This window comes from Oncorhynchus keta, chromosome 18 (genome assembly GCF_023373465.1).
Source record: "Oncorhynchus keta strain PuntledgeMale-10-30-2019 chromosome 18, Oket_V2, whole genome shotgun sequence".
NCBI lineage: Eukaryota > Metazoa > Chordata > Actinopteri > Salmoniformes > Salmonidae > Oncorhynchus > Oncorhynchus keta.
The window spans coordinates 20973166-21000699 of record NC_068438.1 but is presented as its reverse complement, the minus strand read 5'-3'; the positions used below and the strand labels follow the sequence as shown (position 1 = coordinate 21000699).

At 42.6% G+C, this 27534-nt stretch overlaps 1 protein-coding gene across 1 annotated transcript; it reads right to left on the bottom strand.

Moving 5' to 3' along the window:
* Positions 1–3305: 3305 nt before the first annotated feature.
* On the bottom strand, positions 3306–26941 carry camkk1b (calcium/calmodulin-dependent protein kinase kinase 1, alpha b). The gene is made up of 17 exons (XM_035792168.2): positions 26833–26941; positions 25909–26171; positions 25605–25652; positions 25394–25447; positions 25197–25248; positions 24945–25078; positions 24817–24853; positions 24600–24621; positions 24128–24216; positions 23545–23744; positions 23281–23334; positions 22946–23019; positions 22621–22708; positions 22325–22453; positions 21834–21937; positions 12308–12352; positions 3306–5550 (listed from the first exon to the last, which is right to left on the bottom strand). Exons 2-17 carry the CDS (start codon positions 26161–26163, stop codon positions 5466–5468), a joined length of 1470 nt encoding a protein of 489 aa, XP_035648061.2. The 5' UTR covers positions 26164–26171; positions 26833–26941; the 3' UTR covers positions 3306–5465.
* Between the last annotated feature and the right edge of the window lie 593 nt (positions 26942–27534).

Below are 27534 nucleotides of genomic sequence, written 5' to 3'. Positions count from 1 at the left end.
TATATACTGTAGTGTGCTTCTTTTGACCAAGACCTAAAGGACTCTGGTCAAAATTTGTGCACCATATAAGGAATAGTGTGCCATTTTGGACGTATCATTGCAATCAACACCCAAGGGATGTTACTTTAGCTTTAAGGATTTATAACTATTGAAATGTTCTGCTTTGTACTCACGTGGACTTCCTGGTGAAGTTTCATCTCTTCTCTCTTCGTGCTTTCCTGTTGATATTACAGACACATTGGGGTTAGGAGTGTATCTTCGGTGTGTACAGTATGTGTATGACTCTCTGTGCACAGATTGAGTTAAGTCTACAGTTTATGCTTTAGAGTGCACCTGGCTGTAGTATATTGTATGGGTACTGGGTTGTTATTTTGAAAGGCTTGACTCCCTCCTGAAGCTGCTCTGGGATACAATGTTTACTGACAAAGATTTGGCATTGACCCTTAACTATAAGCTGCAATACTGTACGTGACTAATAAATGTGACATTTATCTTCATCTATCCAGTAGGTAAGCAACTTTTTTATTTTATTTTTATTATACAAGAAAGATCAAAACATAAACTGAACGACGACAAGGATAATATAGAGCTGGTGGGATTTTCCATGCATCGGCAGGACAGAGAAGCTACGTCTGGTAAGACGAGGGGCGAAGGTGTTTGTCTATTTGTCAATAACAGCTGGTGCGCAATGTTTAATATTAAAGAAGTCTCGAGGCATTGCTCGCCTGAGGTAGAGTACCATATGATAAGCTGTAGACCACACTATCTACCACGAGAGTTCATCTATATTATTCGTAGCCGTCTACTTACCACCACAAACCGATGCTGGCACTAAGACCGCACTCAACCAGCTGTATAAGGCCATAAGAAAACAAGAAAATGCTCACGCAGAAGGGGCACTCCTGCAGGCAAAATTAAATCTGTTTTACCTCATTTCTACCAGCATGTCACATGTAACCAGAGGGAAAAAAAACTGTAGACCACCTTTACTCCACACACAGAAATGCATACAAAGCTCTCCCTCGCCCTCCATTTGGCAAATTTGACCATAATTCTATCCTCCTGATTCCTGCTTACAATCAAAAACAAATTTAGGAAGTACCAGTGACTCACTCATTAAGGAAGTGGTCAGGTGACACGGATGCTACGCTACAGGACTGTTGTGCTAGCACAGACTGGAATATGTTCAGGGATTCATCCAATGGCATTGAGGAGCATACCACCTAAGTCATTGGCGTCATCAATAAGTGCATTGACAACGTCGTCCCCACAGTGACCGTATGTACTGGGGTTGCCCATTAGGCAGTAGAAGTAGGGGTTGCCCATTAGGCAGTAGAAGTAGAAGCCTACATCCACAGAGGAGCCTGGGGGGCACATGTAGCCGGGCCAGTGGGAGCCTGGCCAGTGGGATCACTTGTCTGGGATCTGGGGCATCCCGAAGGACTGGTCGAAGAGCCATGAGCCGTGGTGCCAGTTGCGGAAGGGGTCAAAGTTTGGCTCCCGGAGCACAGTGAAAGGGACATGATTTAAACTATTTTCTTGGACTGTTAGGAAACAAAGACAAACTCATGTGTCCAAAAACATAAATGAAATATACTGTACCCAACACCCACCCTGGTAAAAATGACAAGTATCAGGACTATGGACATTAGAGGTAATCTCCCTCTGCTGGGTGTGACCTACTGAGAGCCCACATAGCACAAACCTAAATAACATACAGTACCTACTGCACAGACCTCATGGTACAAAAGCTACAACAAACACACCCATAGGATTACACTGCAAAATACAGCGCTAGCAACAAAGGCTTGGCTTGAGCATTGCAAAAAGTCATTTTATTTCCTGTTGTTGCACTTTTTGATCATGTGAATCATGCACTCTTTGATTGAAACGTGTAATTGTGTATTTCCTGTTTTGCTATCTATTGGTGGTTCTGGTTGGTTAGTATCCACACAGAGAGAGAGACAGAGCACACCCAACAGAGACAGTAAACAGCTGTGAAGATTTGTCAAGACCTTGCAAATGAAAACAGATATTTTGAGAAGACTGTCCGTGTAATCTGCAGTTATTCGCATTGAGTTGAAAAACAACATTTTTTTATTAAGAATCATAAAAAGTGGAACAGTGAAAACAGTCTACCAAGGAGTATAGCCGAGTATAGCTCTCTGCCGCAGTGGCAGTTCTGAAAGTGATGATTTAATTTGTTGGTTTAGGACTTGATTGCATGTCAGTGACACCAGCATGGTTTTGTGTGAATATCAACCTGGAACTTAACGTGTGTCTAGGCCAGGTTTTGCAAATCAGTCAGTTATACGAAGCTCAGAGAGAAAGTGACATGGGCAACATGACTGCTAGCATGATGGAGTCGTGAGTGACTTAGAACAGACTGACAGAGTTGGGGATGGGAAATGGAGTCTGAGAAAACCAAGCCCATGATGGTGCTGACTGGGTTGTAACAGCTGTAGTGGCTTTAGCTGGGCCGGCGGAGTCCCGCTGAGCCTCTGCATTGGCCTGGCTGGCTCAGCCTGTTGCTGAGGCTGTCATGGCAGATGTTGCTGGCAAGGGAACAGAAAATGATCAGCTATACAGCATATAGTTCTCCCAAAGAAGACAGGCTGTGCTGAAGGGTTGGTGGTCTCTGGAGCACAAAGGGGAGGTGTGATCTACAATACACAGGTATGTATTTCATACGGAATTAGGGAGCTTGTTTTTTTTTAAATCAGTTACAAAACTACACATTTTGTTTCCTGTATAGCCTATTTTATGTAAGGAATCACAACAATCAATTGTCAACTGAATTGTACCTCTATCAGTAGACCAGATTTTTATATATCGTGTGGAGAAACAAGCCAGTTTTATGCATTCTATTTCTAAGGTGTGGTCCGATCAAAAACAGAGCACTACTGTGCTGTTGCTTGGCAACTGTTTCCACAGTAACCTTTGCTCAGAAACATTACACTGTGGATTTCGAGGACTGCCATGTACATCAATGGGAAAACAAACGGATCACAAAAAAGCCAACTAATGTGAAAAATGATTAAACATGGTCCAAAGTGATGTGCATGTTTCAATAAATTAATGAACATGCCTTTTTTATTTTGTTACAGCTCCCATGGAGGCTGTGCATTTAGCAGGTACCCCTAACACCTGTGCAGTAAGTCACTCACTTCAATATAGGGAAACTTAACCCCTGGAGTGTTCATTTTAGATAAAGGGACTGTGTGTCAATCCAAATCCTCTATCATAACACATATGACTAGTATGACAGCCCCTTGAGATAAATGGCTCTATAGTACACAGGATAAACACACCTATTTTTTACCTCCTCTTGCTGAGGAGTGCATGACAGTGACGTATGGACTTCATATGTGCACCTCTTTCTTATCAAGAGTGGGCACACCTTTACATGCATTGTGTGACATCAAGGTGTTCCCTGACCGTTGAAAGAAAAAAAGCATTTGACAAATGGCATGATGTGTCATTGTGGTCGTTGGCAAGTGGTATTAGATCATTCTACAGAAATACACTATAATATGTCTGAAGCAAGCCTAATGTAGCCTCTGTATGAAGAACAATGGAGAAAAAACTGGCCTGAGGCACAATAGATACAGTTAGACAGAAGGGTGCCATCTAGTGGTATATTGACAAAGAAACAGGGACATTGAACATAAGGCCTATGACTATGTCTTTCAATTTTGAATAAACAAACACTGAAAATCAAAGTACACACATACCTTAGTAGATTGCACACACCCCAAACATTTCTTCAAAACAGCATGGTTCTCAGACACAGTCGCCATCAACTTCAGGTACAAAATCTCTTACCTAAACACGTCATAGGGGCGCTTTGATACTTTCGACCTGTCCCATCCTAATTAAGGTCCCAGCGGCCCATTCAGAGGGGCCCAGATTCACAAAACATTCTTAAGAAGAAATGTCTTCTTAACTGCCATTTTCTCCATAACTATAGACTTAAGAAGAAAGTTAAGCAAAGTTGCTATTCTTCAAAAAGGTTCTTTGAAATGTTATTGAGCTATTTCTCCTGAAGCAGAAAAGTTAAGAAGAAATGTAGATTCTTTAACTAAAGTTATTGGAAATTCTACGATAGCTAAAATAGTTTCCGAATTGATTATTTTAGCCCAAGAACATGTTTTAGAACATTAATCTCTAGGCAACCAATTTAGCTAGCTAGCTAGCTAGCAATGGTAATCATGTTAGCATATTTATTATTGCGATTACTGTTCTAAAACATGTTCTTGGGTTTAAAATAATCAATACTGAGTTTGTGGGTGTATTAAGAAGACATTTCTCTTAAGAAGGTTTTGTGAATCTGGGCCCAGGTTCCTACCCTGTCACAATAATACAAGTGTTATTCCAGTTGTGTTTTTACAAAAACATGTGGATGGTGTCAGAGAGCCATATTTGAATAGCCTACTGGGCTATGACATGAGGGAATATCAATATGAACAAATATGTGGCCATATTGTTGAACATTATGTGATATACTTCACAATTTCAAAAGCACCAATGAAAAAAGCCAAACCGAAAACAGGTATTTTGTCTTATTCAGGTATTTACATATTATATAACTTTCATGTCAGCTGAGATGATTCAGAATAAGCTCCACCTTTTAGCTCCTCGCAATGCAGACTTTGTGTCGACATAACTTGTTTTTCACTCTTAAATCTGTATGTTGTCCTAAAAGCTGTGGTCAGGCTATTCTGACGCATGTTCCAGAAGTCCATTTGACATCTTGATGGAGTTCTAGATGTGATGTTACTCACTTCAATTTGTACAACAGTAAAAAAAAAAATGATAATAAAGCATTTAGTCCTACTCTTTTTTTTAAACAGCTCCAGATGAAAGATTGCTTGCACTATAGGACGTTAATAACACCTGCGTGCAAGAGTCAGCACATCCTGTTAGAGAGAGCTATACAAGGGAACAAAAAAGAATGTTCATTTGCTAACTTTAATTATCGTTAACATCAACTGTATGAAAGCATGCAAAAATGACTTCTTTAGAATGGTAAATATTTGCATTGTAACAACCACATTTCAGCTGAGCACATGGGTGTAATATTTGTAGAAACACAGAGCTAACCATACAAAAGGCATTCCGACTATTAAGAGTACAGTCATGAATAGACAATGAAACCTATGTTAACAACAGACACAAACATCATGCAGTTGGGATAAGACAAAAATTTTAAACAACTAACACATGGTTTGTACTGTTATTATATGATATATAAAGGTTTATCACAAATCTTTCTAAAAGACTGTATCGGGGTGAGCTCTTTCATTTGGATCTTTCTTCAAATACATTACATTAATATTACATATTATGTGAAGATACAGCAAAGAGTTTTCTTTAAACAGGTCTGTCCTTTAATTTAAACAGGTCAATCAGAAAACAAAAAAAAACAAAGAGAGAATGGTGTGGGAGCAGGTTTACCAGCAGGCCTATGCAAATGTACCATCATCTTCAGTAAGGTCCTCCAACTCTCCTTCTACGCTTCCATCCAACTCTGCGACTCTGCTTGATTTCCTGCGGGCAACATATGTTTTATTCTCCCCAATGATGAAATCGGGGCAAGCGGGACAACTATGGATCGGTCTCCGTACAACTGAAATTCCACAATTTGAACATGCATATCTCCTGTCCCATTTGAGATACAGTCATTATATTTTGTACATACAGTGCCTTGCAAACGTATTCAGACGCCTTGGATATCATCACATTTTATTCTGTTACAAAGTGGGATATAAAAATATTTATTTTTAAGATGAATCTAAATACAATTACTAAAATATAGTCGTTGCACAAGTATTGAGCTCCCTGAGTCAATGCATGCTACAAACACCTTTGGAATCAATGACAGCTGTAAGCCTTCTTGGGTAAGTCTAGAAGAGCTTTGCACACCTGGATTGTGCAATATTTGCCCATTATTCTTTTCAAAACTCTTCATGCTCTGGCAAGATGTTGGGGATCATGACTAAACAGAAATGTGCAAGTCTTGCCATAGATTTTCAAGCAGACTTAAGTCAAAACTGTAACTTGGCCACTCAGGGACATTCACTGTTTTCTTGGTAATAAACTCCAGTGTAGATTTGACCTTGTGCAGTAAGTTTGCCATGAGGTAGCAGAGAGAACAGTCTATGACTATGGTGGCTGGAGTCGTTGATAGTTTTTAGGGCCTTCCTCCTTTTTAGGGCCTGGTATAGAGGTCCTGGATGGCAGGAAGCTCGGCCCCAGTGATGTAGTGGGCCTTACGCACTACCCTCTGTAGTGCCTTGCGGTCGGAGGCCGAGCAGTTGCCATACCAGGCAGTGATGCAACCAGTCAGGATGCTCTCGATAGTGCAGCTGTAGAACCTTTTGAGGATCTGAGGACCCATGACAAATCTTTTCAGTCTCCAGAGGGGGAATAGGTTTTGTCGTGCCCTCTTCATGACTGTCTTGGTGTGCTTGGACCATGTTAGTTTGTTGGTGATGTGGACACCAAGGAACTTAAAGCTCTCAACCTGCTCCACTACAGCCCTGACGATGAGAATGGGGTCACGCTCGGTCCTCCTTTTCCTGTAGTCCACAATCATCTCCTTTGTCTTGAGCTCGTTGAGTGAGAGGTTGTTGTCTGGGCACCACACGGCCAGGTCTCTGACCTCCTCCCTATAGGCTGGCTCGTCGTTGTCGGTGATCAGGCCTACCACTGTTGTGTCATCGGCAAACTTAATGACGGTGTTGGAGTTGTGCCTGGCCATGCATTCATGAGTGAACAGGGAGTACAGGAGGGGACTGAGCACGCACCCTTGAGGGGCCCCAGTGTTGAGGACCAGCGCGGCGGATGTGTTGTTACCTACCCTGACCAACTGGGGGCGGCCCGTCAGGAAGTCCAGGATCCAGTTGCAGAGAGAGGTGTTAGGTCCCAGTGTCCTTAGCTTATTGATGAGCTTTGAGGGCACTATGGTGTTGAATGTTGAGTTGTAGTCAATGAAAGCATTCTCACATAGGTGTTCCTTTTGTTCAGGTGGGAAAGGGCAGTGTGGAGTGAAATAGATCTGTGAATCTGTTAAGGCGGTACGCAAATTGGAGTGGGTCTAGGGTTTCTGGGATAATGGTGCTGATGTGAGCCATCACCAGCCTTTCAAAGCACTTCATGGCTACAGACGTGAGTGCTACGGGTTGGTAGTCATTTAGGCAAGTTACCTTAGTGTTCTTGGGCACAGGGACTATGGTGGTCTGTTGTTGGTATTACAGACTCGGACAGGAAGAGTTTGAAAATGTCAGTGAAGACACTTGCCAGTTGGTAGTCCGTAATAGTTTTCAAGCCCTGACACATCCGACGAGCGTCAGAGCGGGTGTAGTACAATTCGATCTTAGTTCTGTATTGACACTTTGCGGTTCGCCGGAGGGCATAGCGGGATTTCTTATAAGCTTCCGGGTTAAAGTCCCGCTCCTTGAATGCGGCAGCTCTAGCCATTATCTCAGTGTGGATGTGTCCTGTAATCCATGGCTTCTGGTTGGGGTATGTACGTACGGTCACTGTGGGGACGATGTCATCAATGCACTTATTGATGAAGCCAATGACTGATGTGGTGTACATCTCAATGCCATAGGAAGAATCCCGGAAAATATTCCAGTCTGTCCTAGAAAAACAGTCCTGTAGCTTAGCATCTGCTTCATCTGACCACTTTTTTATTGACCGAGTCACTGGTGCTTCCTGCATACATTCTTGCTTGTAAGCAGGAATCGGAAGGACCTCTGTCCTCTTTTCCTCCGTCGTCTCTTCAAGCAAATTACGGGGATTTTGGCCTGTTCCTTGGAAAGCAGTATGCAGTTCACATCGGGCTCGTCGGACTCGTTGAAGGAAAAAAAACTTTTGCCAGTTCGTGGTGAGTAATCGCTGTTCTGATGTCCATACGTTATTTTGAATCATAAGAGACGATAGCAGCAACATTATGGACAAAGGTTTAAAAATAAGCTACATACAACGCAAAAGACTTGACATAAAAACACAATCGGTTAGGAGCACTTAAAACGTCAGTCATCTTCTCCGGCGCTGTCAATCACAGTTGATGTCCTAATGAAAGGTGAATTCCCCTCCCAGTCTCTGGTGTACAGCAAATTGGAGTAGGGTTTCCTCTAGGATTTTGCCTGTGCTTAGCTCTATCCCCTTTCTTTTTGTCCTGAAAAACTCCCCAGTATTTGCCAAGCATACCCATACCATGAGGCAGCCACCACCATGCATGAAAATAAGGAGCCAGTTACTCAGTGATGTGTTGTGTTGGATTTGCCACAAACATAAGGCATTGCAAAATTACTTTAATACCTTGTTAAAACCAAGATGTAAGTTTTTATAATTTATGTCAGTATTGTGGAGTACTACAATGTTGTTGATCCATCCTCAGTTTTCTGCCATCACAGATGGCAGCTGTTTTAAAATCACCAATGGTCTCGTGGTAGGATCTCTGAGCAGTTTCATTCCTGTCCGAAAACTCAGTTCAGAAGGACGACTATACCTTTGATGTGTCTGGGTGGTTTAATATATAATCCACAGCATAATTATTAACTTTACCATGCTTAAAGAGATATTCAATGTGTAATTTGTTATTGTTACCCATCTACCAATCACTGCCCTTCTTTATGAGGCTTTCAAAAAGCTCTCTGGTCTTTGTAGTTTTATCTGTGCTTGAAATGTAATACTTGACTGAGGGACCTTACAGATGTTGTATGGACAGAGGAAGGGTTAGTCATTAAAAAATCATGTAAAAACCCTATTATTTCAAACAGAGTGAGGCCTTGTAACTTATTATGTGATTTGTTAAGCAATATTTCACTCCTGAACTTATTTAGGCGTGCCTAAAAATGGGCTGAATACTTATGCAAAGACTATATTTTAGTTATGTAATATATACAGTATATATAATTGTCTTCCACTTTGATATTACACTACATTACTCATGCTGCCAAACATGCCCTCGTAAAACTGACTATCCTACTGATCCTCGACTTCGACGATGTCATTTGCAAAATAGCCTCCAACACTCTACTCAACAAATTGGATGCAGTCTATCACAGTGCCATCCGTTTTGCCACCAAAGCTCCATATACTACCCACCACTGCGACCTGTACGCTCTCGTTGGCTGGCCCTTGCTTCATACTCCTCGCCAAACCCACTGGCTACAGGTGATTGACACAGTCTATCACACAGTCTTTCTTCTAATATCTATAAGCATTTGCTAGGTAAATCCCCGCCTTATCTCAGTTCACTGGTCACCATAGCAACACCCACCACACCCACCATAGCACGTGCTCCAGCAGGTACAGTGCCTTGCGAAAGTATTCGGCCCCCTTGAACTTTGCGACCTTTTGCCACATTTCAGGCTTCAAACATAAAGATATAAAACTGTATTTTTTTGTGAAGAATCAACAACAAGTGGGACACAATCATGAAGTGGAACGACATTTATTGGATGTTTCAAACTTTTTTAACAAATCAAAAACTGAAAAATTGGGCGTGCAACATTTTTCAGCCCCCTTAAGTTAATACTTTGTAGCACCACCTTTTGCTGCGATTACAGCTGTAAGTCACTTGGGGTATGTCTCTATCGGTTTTGCACATCGAGAGACTGAAATGTTTTCCCATTCCTCCTTGCAAAACAGCTCGAGCTCAGTGAGGTTGGATGGAGAGCATTTGTGAACAGCAGTTTTCAGTTCTTTCCACAGATTCTCGATTGGATTCAGGTCTGGACTTTGACTTGGCCATTCTAACACCTGGATATGTTTATTTTTGAACCATTCCATTGTAGATTTTGCTTTATGTTTTGGATCATTGTCTTATTGGAAGACAAATCTCCGTCCCAGTCTCAGGTCTTTTGCAGACTCCATCAGGTTTTCTTCCAGAATGGTCCTGTATTTGGCTCCATCCATCTTCCCATCAATTTTAACCATCTTCCCTGTCCCTGCTGAAGAAAAGCAGGCCCAAACCATGATGCTGCCACCACCATGTTTGACAGTGGGGATGGTGTGTTCAGGGTGATGAGCTGTGTTGCTTTTACGGCAAACATAACGTTTTGCATTGTTGCCAAAAAGTTCAATTTTGGTTTCATCTGACCAGAACACCTTCTTCCACATGTTTGGTGTGTCTCCCAGGTGGCTTGTGGCAAACTTTAAACAACACTTTTTATGGATATCTTTAAGAAATGGCTTTCTTCTTGACACTCTTCCATAAAGGCCAGATTTGTGCAATATACGACAGATTGTTGTCCTATGGACAGAGTGTCCCACCTCAACAGTAGATCTCTGCAGTTCATCCAGAGTGATCATGGGCCTCTTGGCTGCATCTCTGATCAGTCTTCTCCTTGTATGAGCTGAAAGTTTAGAGGGACGGCCAGGTCTTGGTAGATTTGCAGTGGTCTGATACTCCTTCCATTTCAATATTATCGCTATTATCGCACAGTGCTCCTTGGGATGTTTAAAGCTTGGGAAATCTTTTTGTATCAAAATCCGGCTTTAAACTTCTTCACAACAGTATCTCTGACCTGCCTGGTGTGTTCCTTGTTCTTCATGATGCTCTCTGCGCTTTTAACGGACCTCTGAGACTATCACAGTGCAGGTGCATTTATACGGGGACTTGATTACACACAGGTGGATTGTATTTATCATCATTAGTCATTTAGGTCAACATTGGATCATTCAGAGATCCTCACTGAACTTCTGGAGAGAGTTTGCTGCACTGAAAGTAAAGGGGCTGAATAATTTTGCACGCCCAATTTTTCAGTTTTTGATTTGTTAAAAAAGTTTGAAATATCCAATAAATGTCGTTCCACTTCATGATTGTGTCCCACTTGTTGTTGATTCTTCACAAAAAAATACAGTTTTATATCTTTATGTTTGAAGCCTGAAATGTGGCAAAAGGTTGCAAAGTTCAAGGGGGCCGAATACTTTCGCAAGGCACTGTATATTTAACTGGTCACCCCCAAAGCCAGTTCCTGCTTTGGCTGCCTTTCCTTCCAGTTCTCTGCTGCCAATGACTGGAACGAACTGCAAAAATCACTGAAGCTGGAGACTCATATCTCCCTCACTAACTTCAATCACCAGCTGTGAGAGCAGCTCACCTGTATATAGCCCATCTGTAAATAGCCCATCCAACTACCTCATAGCCCATACTGTATTTATTTATTTATTTAGCTCCTTTGCACCCCAGTATCTCTACTTGCACATTCATCTTCTGCACATCTATCACTCCAGTGTTTAATTGCTATATCGTAATTACCTCGCCACTATGGCCTATTTTATTGCCTTGCCTTCCTTACCTTACCTCATTTGCACACACTGTATATATACTTTTTCTACTGTATTATTGACTGTATGTTTGTTTATTCCATGTGTAACTCTGTGTTGATATATGTGTCTAACTGCTTTGCTTTATCTTGACCAGGTCGCAGTTGTAAATGAGAACTTGTTCTCAACTGGCCGACCTGGTTAAATAAAGGTGAAATAAAATAAAATAAAAACAGAGTATTTTGTGTAGATTGTTGACAAAAAAATGACAATTAAATCCATTTTAATCCCAATATCTAACATAATAAAATGTGAAGAAATCCAAGGGGTCTGAATACTTTTGCAATTTGCAAGGCATCTCCTCATGAGCAACACGTGTTCCATAAAGACCTACCAGCTTGGCCCATTACAATTTCCAGAAATGATACGTTTTGTCCCCCAGCAAGTTTTGAACAAGCATATGTCCTGTCCCTTTTGAGCTACAGTCATTACATTTTGTACAAATTAGCATATTCTCATGATCCTGTTTTATATCAATGCATCTCCCTATCAGGCAGTGGAGCTCATTCTCTGACATCCCGTCCATTGTGACCTATCCAGTTTTGATTTCCAAGGGGAAAAAGACTTGATTGTTTTTTTTTATCTTTCTCATTAATCCACGCAACAAATGTGAATAATTGGCACTCATTGGCCCAATGGGGGTGCTGCATAATTTGTGGGGGACAACATATTTACTCTTGTCTTGTTACTGTGTGTTGTTAAAGGCAACTAGAAGGGGGAAGGGTCATGACAAGAAGAACACTGCATTAAATGCCATGCATGTCAGGAACAGCATTACCCATCAAGTCCAATACACACAAACTCTCAGCAGCGATAGTGCTGAGACCATAGAATACAATCACAGTGATCAGTGATCAAACCCCAGAAGAAACCCTGTTAGCACAAGACTAAGGTTGCGTCACAATTCCAAATTGCACAATATTCTCTATATAGTGTGTACTACTTTGACCAGGGCTCTTACCTCAACGAAGGATGAATCTTGGATTCCAAAATCCCCCAAGAGTCTCTGCAACAGGTAACAGATAGACAAGAACAGGACAATATCAGCAAATATGTGCTTGTTAAAGTACGTCAATACAATTTAATCATAAAGTTACATTACATGATGGAGATAGATAAACAACGCATATCACAATATTCCAAAATACAATCATGGGAAAACAGTTTGGAAAGCAAATGGCTATTGCTGTAAACAGAAGTCCAAGACAATACTATAATCTGCCTTTTAGTTATCAAAATGCTCTACTTAATTGAGAGAACAGTATAGCCTATCTTCTTGGCGCTAGCAGAGAGCATCGGTCATATGCATTGAGACAACGCATTATCAATGACCCAAGCCCAGCTCATTTAATCCCTACCATTGTGTCGCTGAGCAGTCATAATGCTTCAGCAAATGTACATTATCCCAGGGGTGTTGGAAGGCACAATATAAGCAACCTAATTTATGTCCCTCTTACCCTGAATGCCTCTGCTGATCCTACAGCTATTGTATGCAGTAATCATATGCCTATGAACCAGAGTTATACTGGTAGCACTGAGGTGGTGTGCCCTAGCAGGAAGTCCACTGTGTGCAGCTCACACTGCACTAACATAAATAAGCCAAGCATGTCTACCTTTGCTAAGCTTCCCAGTAAAGCAAGAAAAACAATCAAGAATCCCAGAAAAGTGCTACAAATAGCCCACATTAATAAGTAGTTTAAGAAAGAAGGTTCATGAAATCAATAATTTGCTAGTAACAGATGACATTCATATTCTGACAATCTCTGAAACTCACTTAGATAATACTGTTGATGATACAGTGGTAGCATTACATGGTTATAACAAAAATGCCAAAGGTGGAGATGTGGCTGTTTGTATTCAGAACCACATTCCTGTAAAGCTTAGAGAGGATCTCATGTTAAGCAGGTTAATCTGCCTCACCTAAAGCCTATTCTGGTGGGAAGCTGCTATAGACCACCAAGTGTTAAGTGTTAACAGTCAGTACTTGGATAACATGTGTGAAATGCTTGATAATGTATGTGATATCAATAGACAGGTATATTTTCTGGGTGATTTAAATATTAAATGGCTGCCCACTCAAGAGAAAGGAACTAGTGCCTGCAACCTGGTTCAAGCTATCAATCAACCTACCAGGGTAGTTACAAACAGCACAGGAATAAAATCCTGTATTGATTACATCTTTACTAATGCTGCAGAAAACTGTTTGAAAGCAGTATCCAAATCCATCGGATGTAGTGATCACAATATAGTAGCCATATCTAGGAAAACCAAAGTTCCAATGGCTGGGCCTAATATAGTGTATATGAGGTCATACAATAGGTTTTGTAGCGATTCCTATGTTGTTGATAAAGAATATTTATTGGTCCGTGGTGTGTAATGAGGAGCAACCAGATGCTGCACTTGACACATTTAAGAAATTGCTTATCCCAGTTACTAATAAGTATGCACCTGTCATGACGTTGGCCTGGGGGAGGTTTATGACAGTCATAAATGCCTCTTCCCCCCCTTTTTCCTCTCTCTACCCTACTGATGTTACATTTGCAAAACCTTAACATAGAGATTCTGGGAACATCAGAAGGTGGGGGAAAATTAACTATATTCTGGTAATCCGACCAATTGAACATATGCGGTGGTACTTAATGAATATGATGTCAGTTCGGTTGTCATCTGAGACATTCTCATCAATGATAAGATGACATAAACTCCACAGTGGAAAGTCTACACATCAGAGTTATCGGATTCACATGGAATTGTTGTTCAATTTAAATGTTTGAATATGAAATAATTCTTGATGGGATGAAATGTGATTTTAGCTTCTAAATTGTGAGATTTGGGTTTTCATAAGGTTGAGCTCTGCTCAATCAGTTGCCCGCCCCTGTGAAAGGACATGGCCTATAAAACTTTTCTAACACGCCCTCCTCTCACTTCCTATATAAAGCCTTGACGATAATATAACCTCCTGTTCCGAGGATGTGGGGACGACTGTCACGTTCTGACCTTTATTTCCTTTGTTTTGCATTTATTTAGTATGGTCAGGGCGTGAGTTGGGTGGGCAGTCTATGTTTGTTTTTCTATGTTTTGGGGTATTTCTATGTTTCGGCCTAGTATGGTTCTCAATCAGAGGCAGGTGTCATTAGTTGTCTCTGATTGAGAATCATACTTAGGTAGCCTGGGTTTCACTGTGTGTTTGTGGGTGATTGTTCCTGTCTCTGTGTTTGCACCAGATAGGACTGTTTAGGTTTTCGCACATTGATTGTTTTGTTAGTTATTTCATGTCTAGTTCCTTTATTAAAGAACATGAATAACCACCACGCTGCATTTTGGTCCGCTTCTCCTTCACCACAGGAAAACCCTTACAGAATCACCCACCACAACAGGACCAAGCGGCGTGGTAATGGGCAACAGCAACAGCAGCGAAAAGAGGAATGGACATGGGAGGATGAGTTGGATGGTAAAGGACCCTGGGCACAGCCTGGAGAATATCGCCGCCCCAAAGAAGAGCTGGAGGCCGAGAAGGCGGAGAGGCGCTGGTATGAGGAGGCAGCACGGCGGCGTGGATGGAAGCCCGAGAGGCAGCCCCAAAAATGTATTGGGGGTGGCACACAGGAAGTGTGGCGAAGACAGGTAGGAGGCCTGCGCCAACTTCCTGTGCTTACCGGGGGGCTGGAGAGACCGGGCAGGCACTGTGTTATGCTGTGAAGCGCACGGTGTCCCCAGTGCGGGTGCATAGCCCGGTGCGGTACATTCCAGCTCCGCGTATCGGCCAGGCTAGAGTGGGCATCGAGCCAAGTGCCATGAAGCCGGCTCTACGCATCTGGTCTCCAGTGCGTCTCCTTGGGCCGGCTTACATGGCACCAGCCTTGAGCATGGTGTCCCCGGTTCGCTTGCATAGCCCAGTGCGGGCTATTCCACCTCGCCGCACTGGCAGGGCGACCAGGAGCATGCAACCAGGTAGGGTTGGGCAGGCTCAGTGCTCAAGAGTTCCAGTGCACCTGCACGGTCCGGTCTATCCGTCACCACCTCCACGCACCAGCCCTCCGGTCGCAGCCCCCCGCACCAGGCTGTCTCTCCGGCTCATCCTTACAGGGGCTCCCGCCTGTCCAGCGCTGCCGGAGCCTTCCTCCTCTCCAGCGCTGTCTGAGTCTCCCGCCTCTCCAGCGCTGCCAGAGCCTTCCTCCTCTCCAGCGCAGCCGGAGTTTCCCGCCTGTTCGGCGCCATCTGAGCTACCCGTCTGCCCAGCGCCGCCTGAGCCACCCGTCTGCCCAGCGCCGCCTGAGCCACCCGTCTGCCCAGCTCCGCCAGTGCCGCCAGTCTGCCCAGCGCCGCCAGTCTGCAAGGGGCCGCCTGTGCCGCCAGTCTGCAAAGGGCCGCCTGTGCCGCCAGTCTGCAAGGGGCCGCCAGTGCCGCCAGTCAGCCAGGGGCCGCCAGTGCTGCCAGTCAGCCAGGGGCCTCCAGTGCCGCCAGTCAGCCAGGGGCCGCCAGTCAGCCAGGGGCCGCCAGTCAGCCAGGGGCCGCCAGTGCCGCCAGGGGCCACCAGTGCCGCCAGTCAGCCAGGGGCCGCCAGTGCCGCCAGGGGCCGCCAGTGCCGCCAGTCAGCCAGGGGCCGCCAGAGCCCCTCAGCCCAGAGCCGCCAGAGCCCCTCAGCCAAGAGCCCCTGCCCCTCAGCCAAGAGCTTCCGCCCCTCTGTCCCGAGCTGCCCCTCAGTCCAGTGGGGTCATTTAGAGGGGTCGCCGTGGTTAGGAGGCCACGGAAGCAGACAATAAGGCGGACTAAGACAATGGTGAAGTGGGGTCTGCGTCCCGCGCCAGAGCCGCCACCGCGGACAGACGCCCACCTAGACCCTCCCCTATAGGTTAAGGTTTTGCGGCCGGAGTCCGCACCTTTGGGGGGGGGACTGTCACGTTCTGACCTTTATTTCCTTTGTTTTCCATTTATTTAGTATGGTCAGGGCGTGAGTTGGATGGGCAGTCTGTTTGTTTTTCTATGTTTTAGGGTATTTCTATGTTTCGGCCTAGTATGGTTCTCAATCAGAGGCAGGTGTCATTAGTTGTCTGGGTTTCACTGTGTGTTTGTGGGTGATTGCTCCTGTCTCTGTGTTTGCACCAGATAGTACTGTTTAGGTTTTCACACATTTATAGTTTTGTTAGTTATTTCATGTCTAGTTCCTTTATTAAAGAACATGAATAACCACCACGTTGCATTTTGGTCCGCTTCTCCTTCACCACAGGAAATCCCTTACAACGACGGTCCTATGTCAGAATGGTTCAGATAATAACTACAGAACAAAGCCAACATCAGCGTGAGCTTTGGTTGCGAATGGTTTGAACTTTGAACTCTTATTCACTACAGAAGTGATACCTCCTTGCCGTTGAGTTAGCAACAGCCGCTGCAAACGAGGGTTAGGAAGGAACAGAAAGAGTATCCCGTCTATCATACAACGAAGTTACTACAACGTATCCAATTGACAACCAGAGACATTCTTTAAAGGACAAAGGACTTGGTTGGACAACACGGCCTTCCATCTACCACCAACCTACCGAAGCGCAGCTCAGAGTACATTTTTATTGCATTTTCCTTTTCCAAATGGGAGGTAATTTAGAATGCATAAGATACTGTATTTACGATAGCACAGCTTCGCCCTTTGTTCCTCAGTCTTCCCGCTATTTCACTCAAACCCAGACCCTTTTCTTTTGTGTAACAAGCTGTTGTCACGTTATGACCTTAGTTCCTTTGTTTTGTCTTTGTTTTAGTATGGTCAGGGCGTGAGTTGGGATGGGCAGTCTATGTTTGTGCTTCTATGTTGGTTTTTGAGTTTGGCCTGGTATGGTTCTCAATCAGAGGCTGGTGTTGTTCGTTGTCTCTGATTGAGAATCATACTTAGGTAGCCTTTTTCCACCTGTGTTTCATGGGTGTTTATTTTCTGTTTTGTGGTTCATCACTAGACAGGACTGTTTCGTTGTTTTTTTTCTTCCTAGTTGTTATTCTGTTTCGTTTTCAGATTAGATTATATAAAAAATAATGAACATTTACCACGCTGCACCTTGATCCTCACCTTATTCCACCGACGACGGCCGTTACAGCTGTCATATCTGTTCCGCCCGCTAGGGACGTTTTCCTTTATGATGTCATTTGTAATCAAGTTATGATTTAATTATGTGTATGTGTAATTCTGTGTGAATAGTCAATAAATAATTAAACCCAATTTTGTATTGCTTATTCAACTTGTTAGCTAGGGTTCGTGCAGATAACCAAGAATTTACAACTTTCAGATGAGACTGAATTAAGATGACGATTAATATTGACTGCTATTGATGTCAAATATGTCTAGGTCTTTAAGAGTTTATTCGGAAGATAACAACTCTATAAATATTATTTTGTGGTGCCCCGACTCTCTAGTCAATTACATTTACATGATTAGCTCAATCAGGTAATATTAATTACGGAGAAATTATTTTATAGAATAGCATGTCATATCACTTAATCCAAAGAGCCAAAGACACGACACACCCAATAACAAAATGAATGTAAAAACGGTTATGTCCCTGTGGATTGATGAGGAATTGAAAAACTGTATGGTTGAGAGGGAAGAGGCAAAAAAATAGGAAATATGTCTGGCTGTACAACCGATTGGCAAACGTACTGCAAATTGAGAAATCATGTGACTAAACGGAATTAAAAGAAGAAGAAACGACACTATGAAACAATTATAAATGACATAAAGAATGACAGTAAAAAGCTTTGGAGCACCTTAAATTACATTTTGGGCAGAAATGCAAACTCCTCTCCATCATTCATTGAATCAGATGGCTTATTCATCAGAAAACCCTTATATTGCCAAAAACGTTAATTATTTTCTTCATTGGCAAGATTAGCCAATTTAGGCATGACATGCCAGCAACAAACGCTGACACTATACATCTTAGTATATCTGACCAAATTATAAAAGTGATTGTTGTCTATCAACAATGACAAGCCACCGGGGTCTGACAACTTGGATGGAAAATTACTGAGGATAATGGTAGATGATATTTTCACATATTCAATTTAAGCCTACTAGAAAGTGTGTGCCCTCAGGACTGGAGGGAAGCAAATGTTATTCCCCTACCTATAGATAGTAAAGCCCCCTTCACTGGCTCAAATAGCAGACCAATTAGCCTACTACCAACCCTTTGTAAACTTTTGGGAAAAATGGTGTTTGACCAGATACAAGGCTGTTTTACAGTAAACAAATTGACAGGGTTTCAGCATGCTTATAGAGAAGGACATTCAACAAGCACAGCACTTACAGCACTGATGATTGGCTGAGAGAAATTTACGATAAAAAGATTGGGGGCTGTTTTGTTAGATTTTAGTGCGGCTTTTGACATTATCGATGTTGCTGGTAAAATATATGTGTTATGGCTTTAGGTAGCCAACACTATCAACAAGGCACGTCCTACAGGCCCTAGTTTTGTCGCACCTGGATTCATGTTCAGTTCTGTGGTCAGATGCCACAAAGAGGGGACTTAGGAAAATTGCAAATGGCTCAGAACAGGGCAGCACGGCTGGCCCTTATATGTACAAAGAGAGCTAACATGAATAATATACATGTCAATCTCTCCTGGCTCAAAGTGGAGGAGAGATTGAGTACTACATAGAGCCATGACTACAGTACATGGAGCTCCATTCCACATCAAGTAACTCATGCGGCAGTAAAATTAAATAAGAATACACCTTATGGAACAGCGGGGACTGTGAAGCAACAAAAACAGGCACAGACACATGCATACAAACACACGATAACATACGTACTATACACACAGGCACGTGGATTTTGGTTATAGATATGTGGTAGTAGAGTAGAGGCACTTCACAAATGAAGTGAATTAGTGAACTAGTGAAATATAGGATCTCTGTGGTGTGGAAGGAGAGAGCTAACTACACCACAGCGTTACATCACTTCCAGTGTGTTACATGCAGCTTGTTGACTCGGCAACCTTCCTACAGGCAAGCCGCACATAACACCCTGGACCAGAACTAGATAATTAGCTACATCACTTCACAAGAAGGTATAATTAGTTGTGGCAGAGGCACCAAACAGCTCCGCACGGGTCCCAGTGCACTTACTGTACACCCAGCCTGACTTTTTGGAAAACAAACGCAGCTGGCAGCACACCATTAGCTCTGCTTTCCTCTGGGTTTTCCTCTTAGCTTTTTAGGAGGGGCCAAATGCTTCTGCTACAGATACAGGTAACTGCCAAAATAAAGGAAACACCAACATAAAGTCATATTAAGGCGTTGGGCCACGATGAGCTGCCAGAACAGCTTCAAAGCACCTTGGAATAGATTCTACAAAGTGTCTGGAACTCTATTGGAAGGATGCGACACCGTTCTCCTACGAGAAATTCCATAATTTTGTGTTCTGTTGATGGTTGTGAAAAACACTCAGGCCCTGCTCCAGAACCTCACAAAAGTGCTCAATTGGGTTCAGATCTGGTGACTGAGACGGCCATGGCATATACAGTGGGGCAAAAAAGTATTTAGTCAGCCACCAATTGTGCAAGTTCTCCCACTTAAAAAGATGAGAGGGGCCTATAATTTTCATCATAGGTACACTTCAACTATGACAGACAAAATGAGAAAAAAAATCCAGAAAATCACATTGTAGGATTTTGAATGAATTTATTTGCTAATTATGCACTCATTACCTGTATTAATGGCACCTGTTTGAACTTGTTATCAGTATAAAAGACACCTGTCCACAATCTCAAACAGTCACACTCCAAACTCCACTATGGCCAAGACCAAATAGCTGTCAAAGGACATCAGAAACAAAATTGTAGATCTGCACCAGGCTGGGAAGACTGAATCTGCAATAGGTAAATAGCTTGGTTTGAAGAAATCAACTGTTGGAGCAATTATTAGGAAATGGAAGACATACAAGACCACTGATAATCTCCCTTGATCTGGGGATCCACGCAAGATCTCACCCAGTGGGGTCAAAATGATTACAAGAAGGGTGAGCAAAAATCCCAGAACCACACGGGGGGACCTAGTGAATGACCTGCAGAGAGCTGGGACCAAAGTAACAAAGCCTACCATCAGTAACACACTACACCGCCAGGGACTCAAATCCTGCAATGCCAGACGTGTCCCCCTGCTTAAGCCAGTACATGTCCAGACCCGTCTGAAGTTTGCTAGATAGCATTTGGATGATCCAGAAGAAGATTGGGAGAATGTCATATGGTCAGATGAAACCAAAATAGAACTCGTTGTGTTTGGAGAACAAAGAATGCTGAGTTGCATCCAAAGAACACCATACCTACTGTGAAGCATGGGGGTGGAAACATCATACTTTGGGGCTGTTTTTCTGCAAAGGGACCAGGACGACTGATCCGTGTAAAGGAAAGAATGAATGGGGCCATGTATCGTGAGATTTTGAGTGAAAACCTCCTTCCATCAGCAAGGGCATTGAAGATGAAACGTGGCTGGGTCTTTCAGCATGACAATGATCCCAAACACACCGCCCGGGCAACGAAGGAGTGGCTTCGTAAGAGGCATTTCAAGGTCCTGGAGTGGCCTAGCCAGTCTCCAGATCTCAACCCCATAGAAAATCTTTGGAGGGAGTTGAAAGTCCGTGTTGCCCAGCAACAGCCCCAAAACATCACGGCTCTAGAGGAGATCTGCATGGAGGAATGGGCCAAAATATCAGCAACAGTGTGTGAAAACCTTGTGAAGACTTACAGAAAACGTTTGACCTCTGTCATTGCCAACAAAGGGTATATAACAAAGTATTGAGATAAACTTTTGTTATTGACCAAATACTTATTTTCCAGCATAATTTGCAAATAAATTCATTAAAAATCCTACAATGTGATTTTCTGGATTTTTTTTCTCTCATTTTGTCTGTCATAGTTGAAGTGTACCTATGATGAAAATTACAGGCCTCTCTCCTCATTTTAAGTGGGAGAACTTGCACAATTGGTGGCTGACTAAATACTTTTTTCCCCACTGTAGTTTACACCAGGGCTCCCCAACTGGAATCCCATGGGTGGTTGTATTTGGCCCGCCAAGTTTTCTGAACAAAAACATGTTTTTTTTTATCTTCAAACACCAGGAAATCAGCTTCAAGTGATTACAATTTTGGAAATCTGTTCCCATGTATTCCCATGCATAATAAAGAGACACATGATCGTATACAAATGTAAGCAAGGTTTGAAATTATCATGTTTTAGTGCAGTCATTTGTAACTATGTTCCACCCCCCCCCGACCATCCAATCTGGTTGATGATCCTGGTTTACACCATTTTCATGCTCATCAAACCATCCAGTGATCACTCGTGCCCTGTGGATGGGGGAATTGTCATCCTATGTTAATTCCATTTACAGTAGCCTATATTTCTAACCTACTCTGTGTATTTCTGTCACTTTGTTTTGTTTTGTTTGTTTCCTAATCCCAAAGTCGTCAGATAGAGAAACCAGATAAGGACGATTTCTAGGGGACTTACGCAAGGAATCCTCCTGGAGCAGACATGGACCTCTCTGCCCTCCTGTTCTGACACACAAATGGGTTACTGAAGGACCTCTTCCTCAGCATGGACTTCACCAGGATCTAATGTGGGGAGAGAGAGTGTCACAGGGTGTCCCAAATGGCACCCTATTGTCTATATAGTGCACTACATTTGACCAGAGGACCTGGTCAAAAATAGTGCACTATATTAGCAATAGGGTGCCATTTAGGACAGAGAACTACTCTATCAATTTGCCTTATGACTTAACTTTTCCCTGACCATGTGTCTTGACCTGGAAAACTCAATTTTTTCCTGTTGTAGGTCCCAGACTTTTCCCCTTATTAAGACACAGATGTTCAGGAAAAACTCCAGTCCCTGTTTGTGATAGATGAGTAATTAAGTAAGTCTTGTCCGAGCCAGAACGGCTCATAGGGCAGGAGCCTATCTCATGTACATCCCCTGGACAGGACACTAGTGAACTGACTCACCACAGCGGACAGACTGGGGATGAGTTTGATAGAGTTCTGGACCTCCTCCTCAGTGACCTCCACCACGGTGCAGTGTTCCTCCTCCAGGGGTAGAAGGTCAGTGCCATCCTCCGTCACCCACGGGTGCTCCTGGTAACACACAGGACAGGGAGGACAATAGTCACACAACACATGAGACAGCTCTACTGGGACAACTCTACTACTGTAACATTTCATAATTTGAAATGTCAAAGATGGTTTCATGAAGGACTGTTTTTTTAAAGCACCATTGAAGGTCTAGCTCTGCCCGCTTTCACCTTGATTTCAGGAATGGTGATCCTTGTATAAGGATTTTTATCCAGCATCCTTACAATAAGATCCTTCAACTCCTTGCAAACTTCCGGCCTGTGGTACCAAAGAGTGACTGAGATGAATACCCACCAAACCATCTACAGTACAGTAACTAGAGTAGTAGTGAATGGCTAAGAACAATAAAACAATACGATTACTATGTTATTATCACGTGCTATTACATGACATATTGTGAAGTTCTACCCATATTTCAGAGAGGTGCATGTAGTGCAGGCTAAATATTTGGACATTGCTTTTACATGGTAAATAGTGTCCCTTAGTGGAACTCACATGTCTGGGAACTCCACAGGCCTGTTCCTGATCTTATTGTGCAGGCCAATGATGTATTCATCGATGAAAGGGCACTGAGATAAGAACATAGTGAAGAAAAAAAACATTAAAATGCTGCTATAAAGAGACAGGCTACATGCATACACATGCTGTCTGTTTCCCACATAAAGCATTCAATTGATTTATTTTAAAAGCATTATTATGTGAGATGCATCGGTTGATCGAACAATATTTGTAGTCGTCAGCATAATGGACACAGTAAATCAGATGAGAAACCAGCAGGCCAAAACAATCCATGGCAGAATAGCGTACATTATGATAATAACAGAACCTACCTTCCCATAGACAAAGCAGTACAGGGTGATTCCCATGGCCCACACATCCAAGGCCTAACAAACATGAACATTGACCAGTACTTTACAAAGAGAGCTTGCTGTATATTTTATAGTACAGTAAAATGTTGACCTTTGATAACAAGTACTTTTCTAATTATTTTTGATACCAGTCAATACAATACATTTTCATGGGGTAAATGCTATTTCTACAATATAATCAAAGATTAATGATCTAATTAGATAAATTAGCGATTAGTGTCTAACCTTGCCAGTAAAGCTCTGTTCATGGTCAGTCATCATCTCAGGGGCCATGAAGGCTGGAGTCCCTGCTGAGCTGGACAGGAGAGCATCACTCCCCTCAAACTGGTTACTGACACCAAAGTCTGCAATCTTCACATGCCCATTGTCTCCCAGCAACAGGTTGGAAGGCTTGATGTCTCTGTGGATGATCTTCTGGTAGTGCACTGGGAGGGAGGGGTACCAGGGGAAAATGACAGGAGACACTACTTTAGCTCTTTTTTAAATCAACTATTATACGTCTATGAACAGCATTGACTGAGTAATTTAGGTCTTGATATTCAGCTGTCAAAGCACCAATTGATCCTGTCTTTTCAGAACATATCTGACGAATGACTTTTAAACCAATGTTTTGCTAAAGCGTGAGCAGGGTTAGCAGTATGCTGCAGGTCTCTGAGCAGAAGGCTTGTAGGTCCTACGTCCCAAATGGTACTCTATCCCCTATTTAGTGCACTACTTTTGACCATGTCCCATAGGGCTCGGGTCAAAATTAGTGCACTATATAGGGAATAGGGTGCCATTTGAGACTAAATCCAGGTGAAGGACTCACAGTATTCAATCCCCAGGATGATGTCTCTGAAGTAGAAGCGGGCTTGTCCCTCTGTGAAAGGAGTGTCTGAGGGCACCTCCATCACTGGGCTAGAGCCAAGGAAAAGCAACAGAGACAGGCAAAGGTAATCAAGCATCACCATCATAATATTCCAAACAGTGGTCTTCCTACCACTAAAAATGCCTGAACCTTGTCATTGTTATCTTATGTCCCTTAACAATGGATACCTTATATTCACAAAATTCAGTAACTGGATGAGTTATATATAAATAACTAAATTCATCCTTTCAGTGTTAAATATAATAATAACATAAGCCATTTAGCAGATGCTTTTATCCAAAATGAATTACAGTCATGCATGCAAACCCACTAACCTGGTGTTACAGGTGCCATGCTCTACCAGCTGAGCTACAACGGACCAGTGTTATAATGTAATGCAATACAGTATATATCAGAAAGCAGTAAAACTTACCCTTTTGGCATTAACTCAAAGGCTAGAAAATAACCAAACAGGGAATTAAAGGACTAGTCAGAGCTTACATTAGTTTCTATGTAATAAACAACCTGGATAGACTGTATTATAGTCTACAAACTATGGACCTAGTACAAGGAGATACAACAGAAAACATACATTTACCGCATAACACCTTATTTCATCATTTAGGGCACTGAGATGAATGCATACTTACCCATGTGGAGATTATCTTCAGCAGGATCATCGAGAACCTACAATTGGAAAGTGTAAATCTATTAAATTAATACAACTGCATGTAATAGTAGAACCTTTTAAATCTTCCACTTATGTATGTGTGTTCACCTCCACCAAATTGACAATGTTAAGGTGGTCTAGTTTCTTCAGGATGGCGATCTCCTGGTAGACTCTCTCCAGTGGCCCCAGGGGTTTGGGTGGCAGTCCCTGTTCTGTGCTGGCTCCTCGAGGAGGGGGACGCCCTATAACCAACCGCCATTATATATAGTGATATATATAGTGGTGTGCATCACCAGTTCATGTTCATATCGGTTCTAAAGCACATACTTAAAAGGACTTAAAAGGAAAAATTTCACCTACGAGGAAATCCACACATCTTCATCAACTTCTTTTTCGAAAAAACTTTCATTGCCTATGAAAGGAAAGACATGATCAGTTTGCTCCTATGGTATAAGAGCCAATCAGGCCAAAACAGAGAGTTGAGTAACTGTACATGTCTCTGCTTCCACAAAGGGGATGATAAGGGATGGAATGTGCAGAGCTGAAAACATGCTTACATAGTATTGTTCATCATCTTCATTGTAAGCTAATCTCACCACCCCATATGAGCCCTACAATAGAAAAAGAAGAAAGTCTGACAGAATCATTTTTACTTATTACACAAGAATGCTTTATGAAAAAATGTTTTCTCTTGTTGGACAAATTCAGCATCTAGTTTTGATATCCAGGTTTGTACCAGACTGAGTATTCTAACTTTTCTTTTCTTACCTTTCCAATCTCATCCTTCAACTTGTATTGGTTGAGCTGGATACAATTCTAGGGAGAAACAAAGTGAAGGGTATTTAGTGGTGGGATATTGCACATTGACTACACATTATTTAGGCTCATGCCTATTTATTTTGAGACTCCATAGATGAATCCCAAATGGAACCCTATCCCCCATATACTGTTTCCTGAATGGCACCCTATTCCCTTATGGGGCCTTGTCAAAGGTAGTACACTATATAAGGAATAGGGTGCCATTTGGGACACAGCCCTGACCTCCATTTGGGATGCAGGCTTGATCTCTGACCTGGGAATCTGAGATGGACACCCGCTTGGACTCGATGGTGGGCTGTCGGGCCTCTCGCGGCTGGGTCGATCGCTCCTGCAATGATAGCTTCCTGTCTGACAATGACAGCTTCCGGCGCGCTGGTGCAGGGGGCCTTCGGTGACTGTTGGGAGGGGTCATCCGGTTGGATGCCATGCTCATGGCGGCCACCATGTCGGCCAGCTCTGCATTGTGCTCAGAGTCCAGCTCTGCCAGTCCATCAGTGTCTTCACTCATGGCTGTCCCTGTCCTTGTCCCAGTCCCGGTTTAATCACAGAGAAAGGTCAGAGATGTCACAGGGGCCAGCTAATTAGATAATTAACATTAAATTGTACATTTTAACCGACATTCACTAACGTTCTGTACTTGTAGATCAAGCTGTTTCATGCTACAGAAACAGGAGATTCTGCTGTAGAGATTCTGCCCTCAGACAAGGCTTACTTACTTAACCAACATTCAACTGTAACATCTCCCTGAAATGGGAGACTACACTAACCTGGCTTTTCAACTTTGAATATTGAACATATTTTCCAAACTTAATTTTGGAGAATTTAGGCATGCACATTAAGGCATGCACATTAACTAGCTTATTATTTAACAGGGTAAATAAGAAAAAAAACTATATATCAATTGAATGAACTGTAATTGGCTTGTACCTTTCTACATGTACAATACAAAACTAAATGACTATGACTTTTCATGCAAATAATATGTCTAAACACATCATAGATGACAACCACCTGAGCTCTGCTGCCTACCGATTCCTGTCAACACAAATAGCACTAACTGCAAATCCCTCCCAAATCTACCACTAAAACTTTCACACCTACAAAAATCAGATTTTCTGCAGCAAACATAGCAAATTACATAAAGGAAGCATTTTCATATTATGGTTGTTTTACTTACACACAGCTTGTGGATCCTACATTGCCTGTCAGTGTGGATGAGCTTCATGGTCTGTTCTGCTGATGTTTAAGAGAGAAAACCCCTTTGAGTCTCAGATCAGGACTTTCACTACTGAGCCAAAGACTGTAGGATTACTCCAGCCTTAAGGATAAATCCTTGCTGTATTTAGCCTCATTAAGGTTATTCAGAGGGTAGCCATCAGTATTTACATTGATAAACTTCACCCCTGGGCCAGTGCAACAGGGGAAAAAGGTAAATGATTGGACATTAGGAATCATGGGGACATTAGGTGTGTGTCCCAAATAGCACCATATTCCCTATCTAGTGCACTACTTTTGACCAAACACCTATGGGCAATGGTTAAAAGAAGTGCACTATATAGGGAAAATGGTACAATTTGGGACACATGATGAGTTACGGCCCGGAAACAGTTCGATCTAACAGAGACTGGAGATTGACGTTAGGAAAACCACTGGAAGTGAAGGATGACCATTGGTGGTGGAACAACCTATGCTTTCTGTGATTTCTCTATGGACAATGCTATAGACATAATGGGAGTTTGCCGAGCTGAGTGCCCAAGGAGGTTCTTAAGCTTGCTGTTTACCTCAGAGCAAATTGGCTCAAGTGTTACATAAAACCCCTGGAGAGAAGTTTCCAACACTGAACATAGAATACCAATCAACCAGAAATTGTTGAAGATTT

Coding starts and splice junctions, on each gene's coding strand:
- camkk1b (XM_035792168.2), bottom strand. CDS start 26,163: ATGAGTGAAGACACTGATGGACTGGCAGAGCTGGACTCTGAGCACAAT. Junction 24,854..24,944: donor ACATTGTCAATTTGGTGGAG/GTGAACACACAT, acceptor TTCCAATTGTAG/GTTCTCGATGATCCTGCTGA. Junction 22,709..22,945: donor CCTGTGGAGTTCCCAGACAT/GTGAGTTCCACT, acceptor TTGGTACCACAG/GCCGGAAGTTTGCAAGGAGT.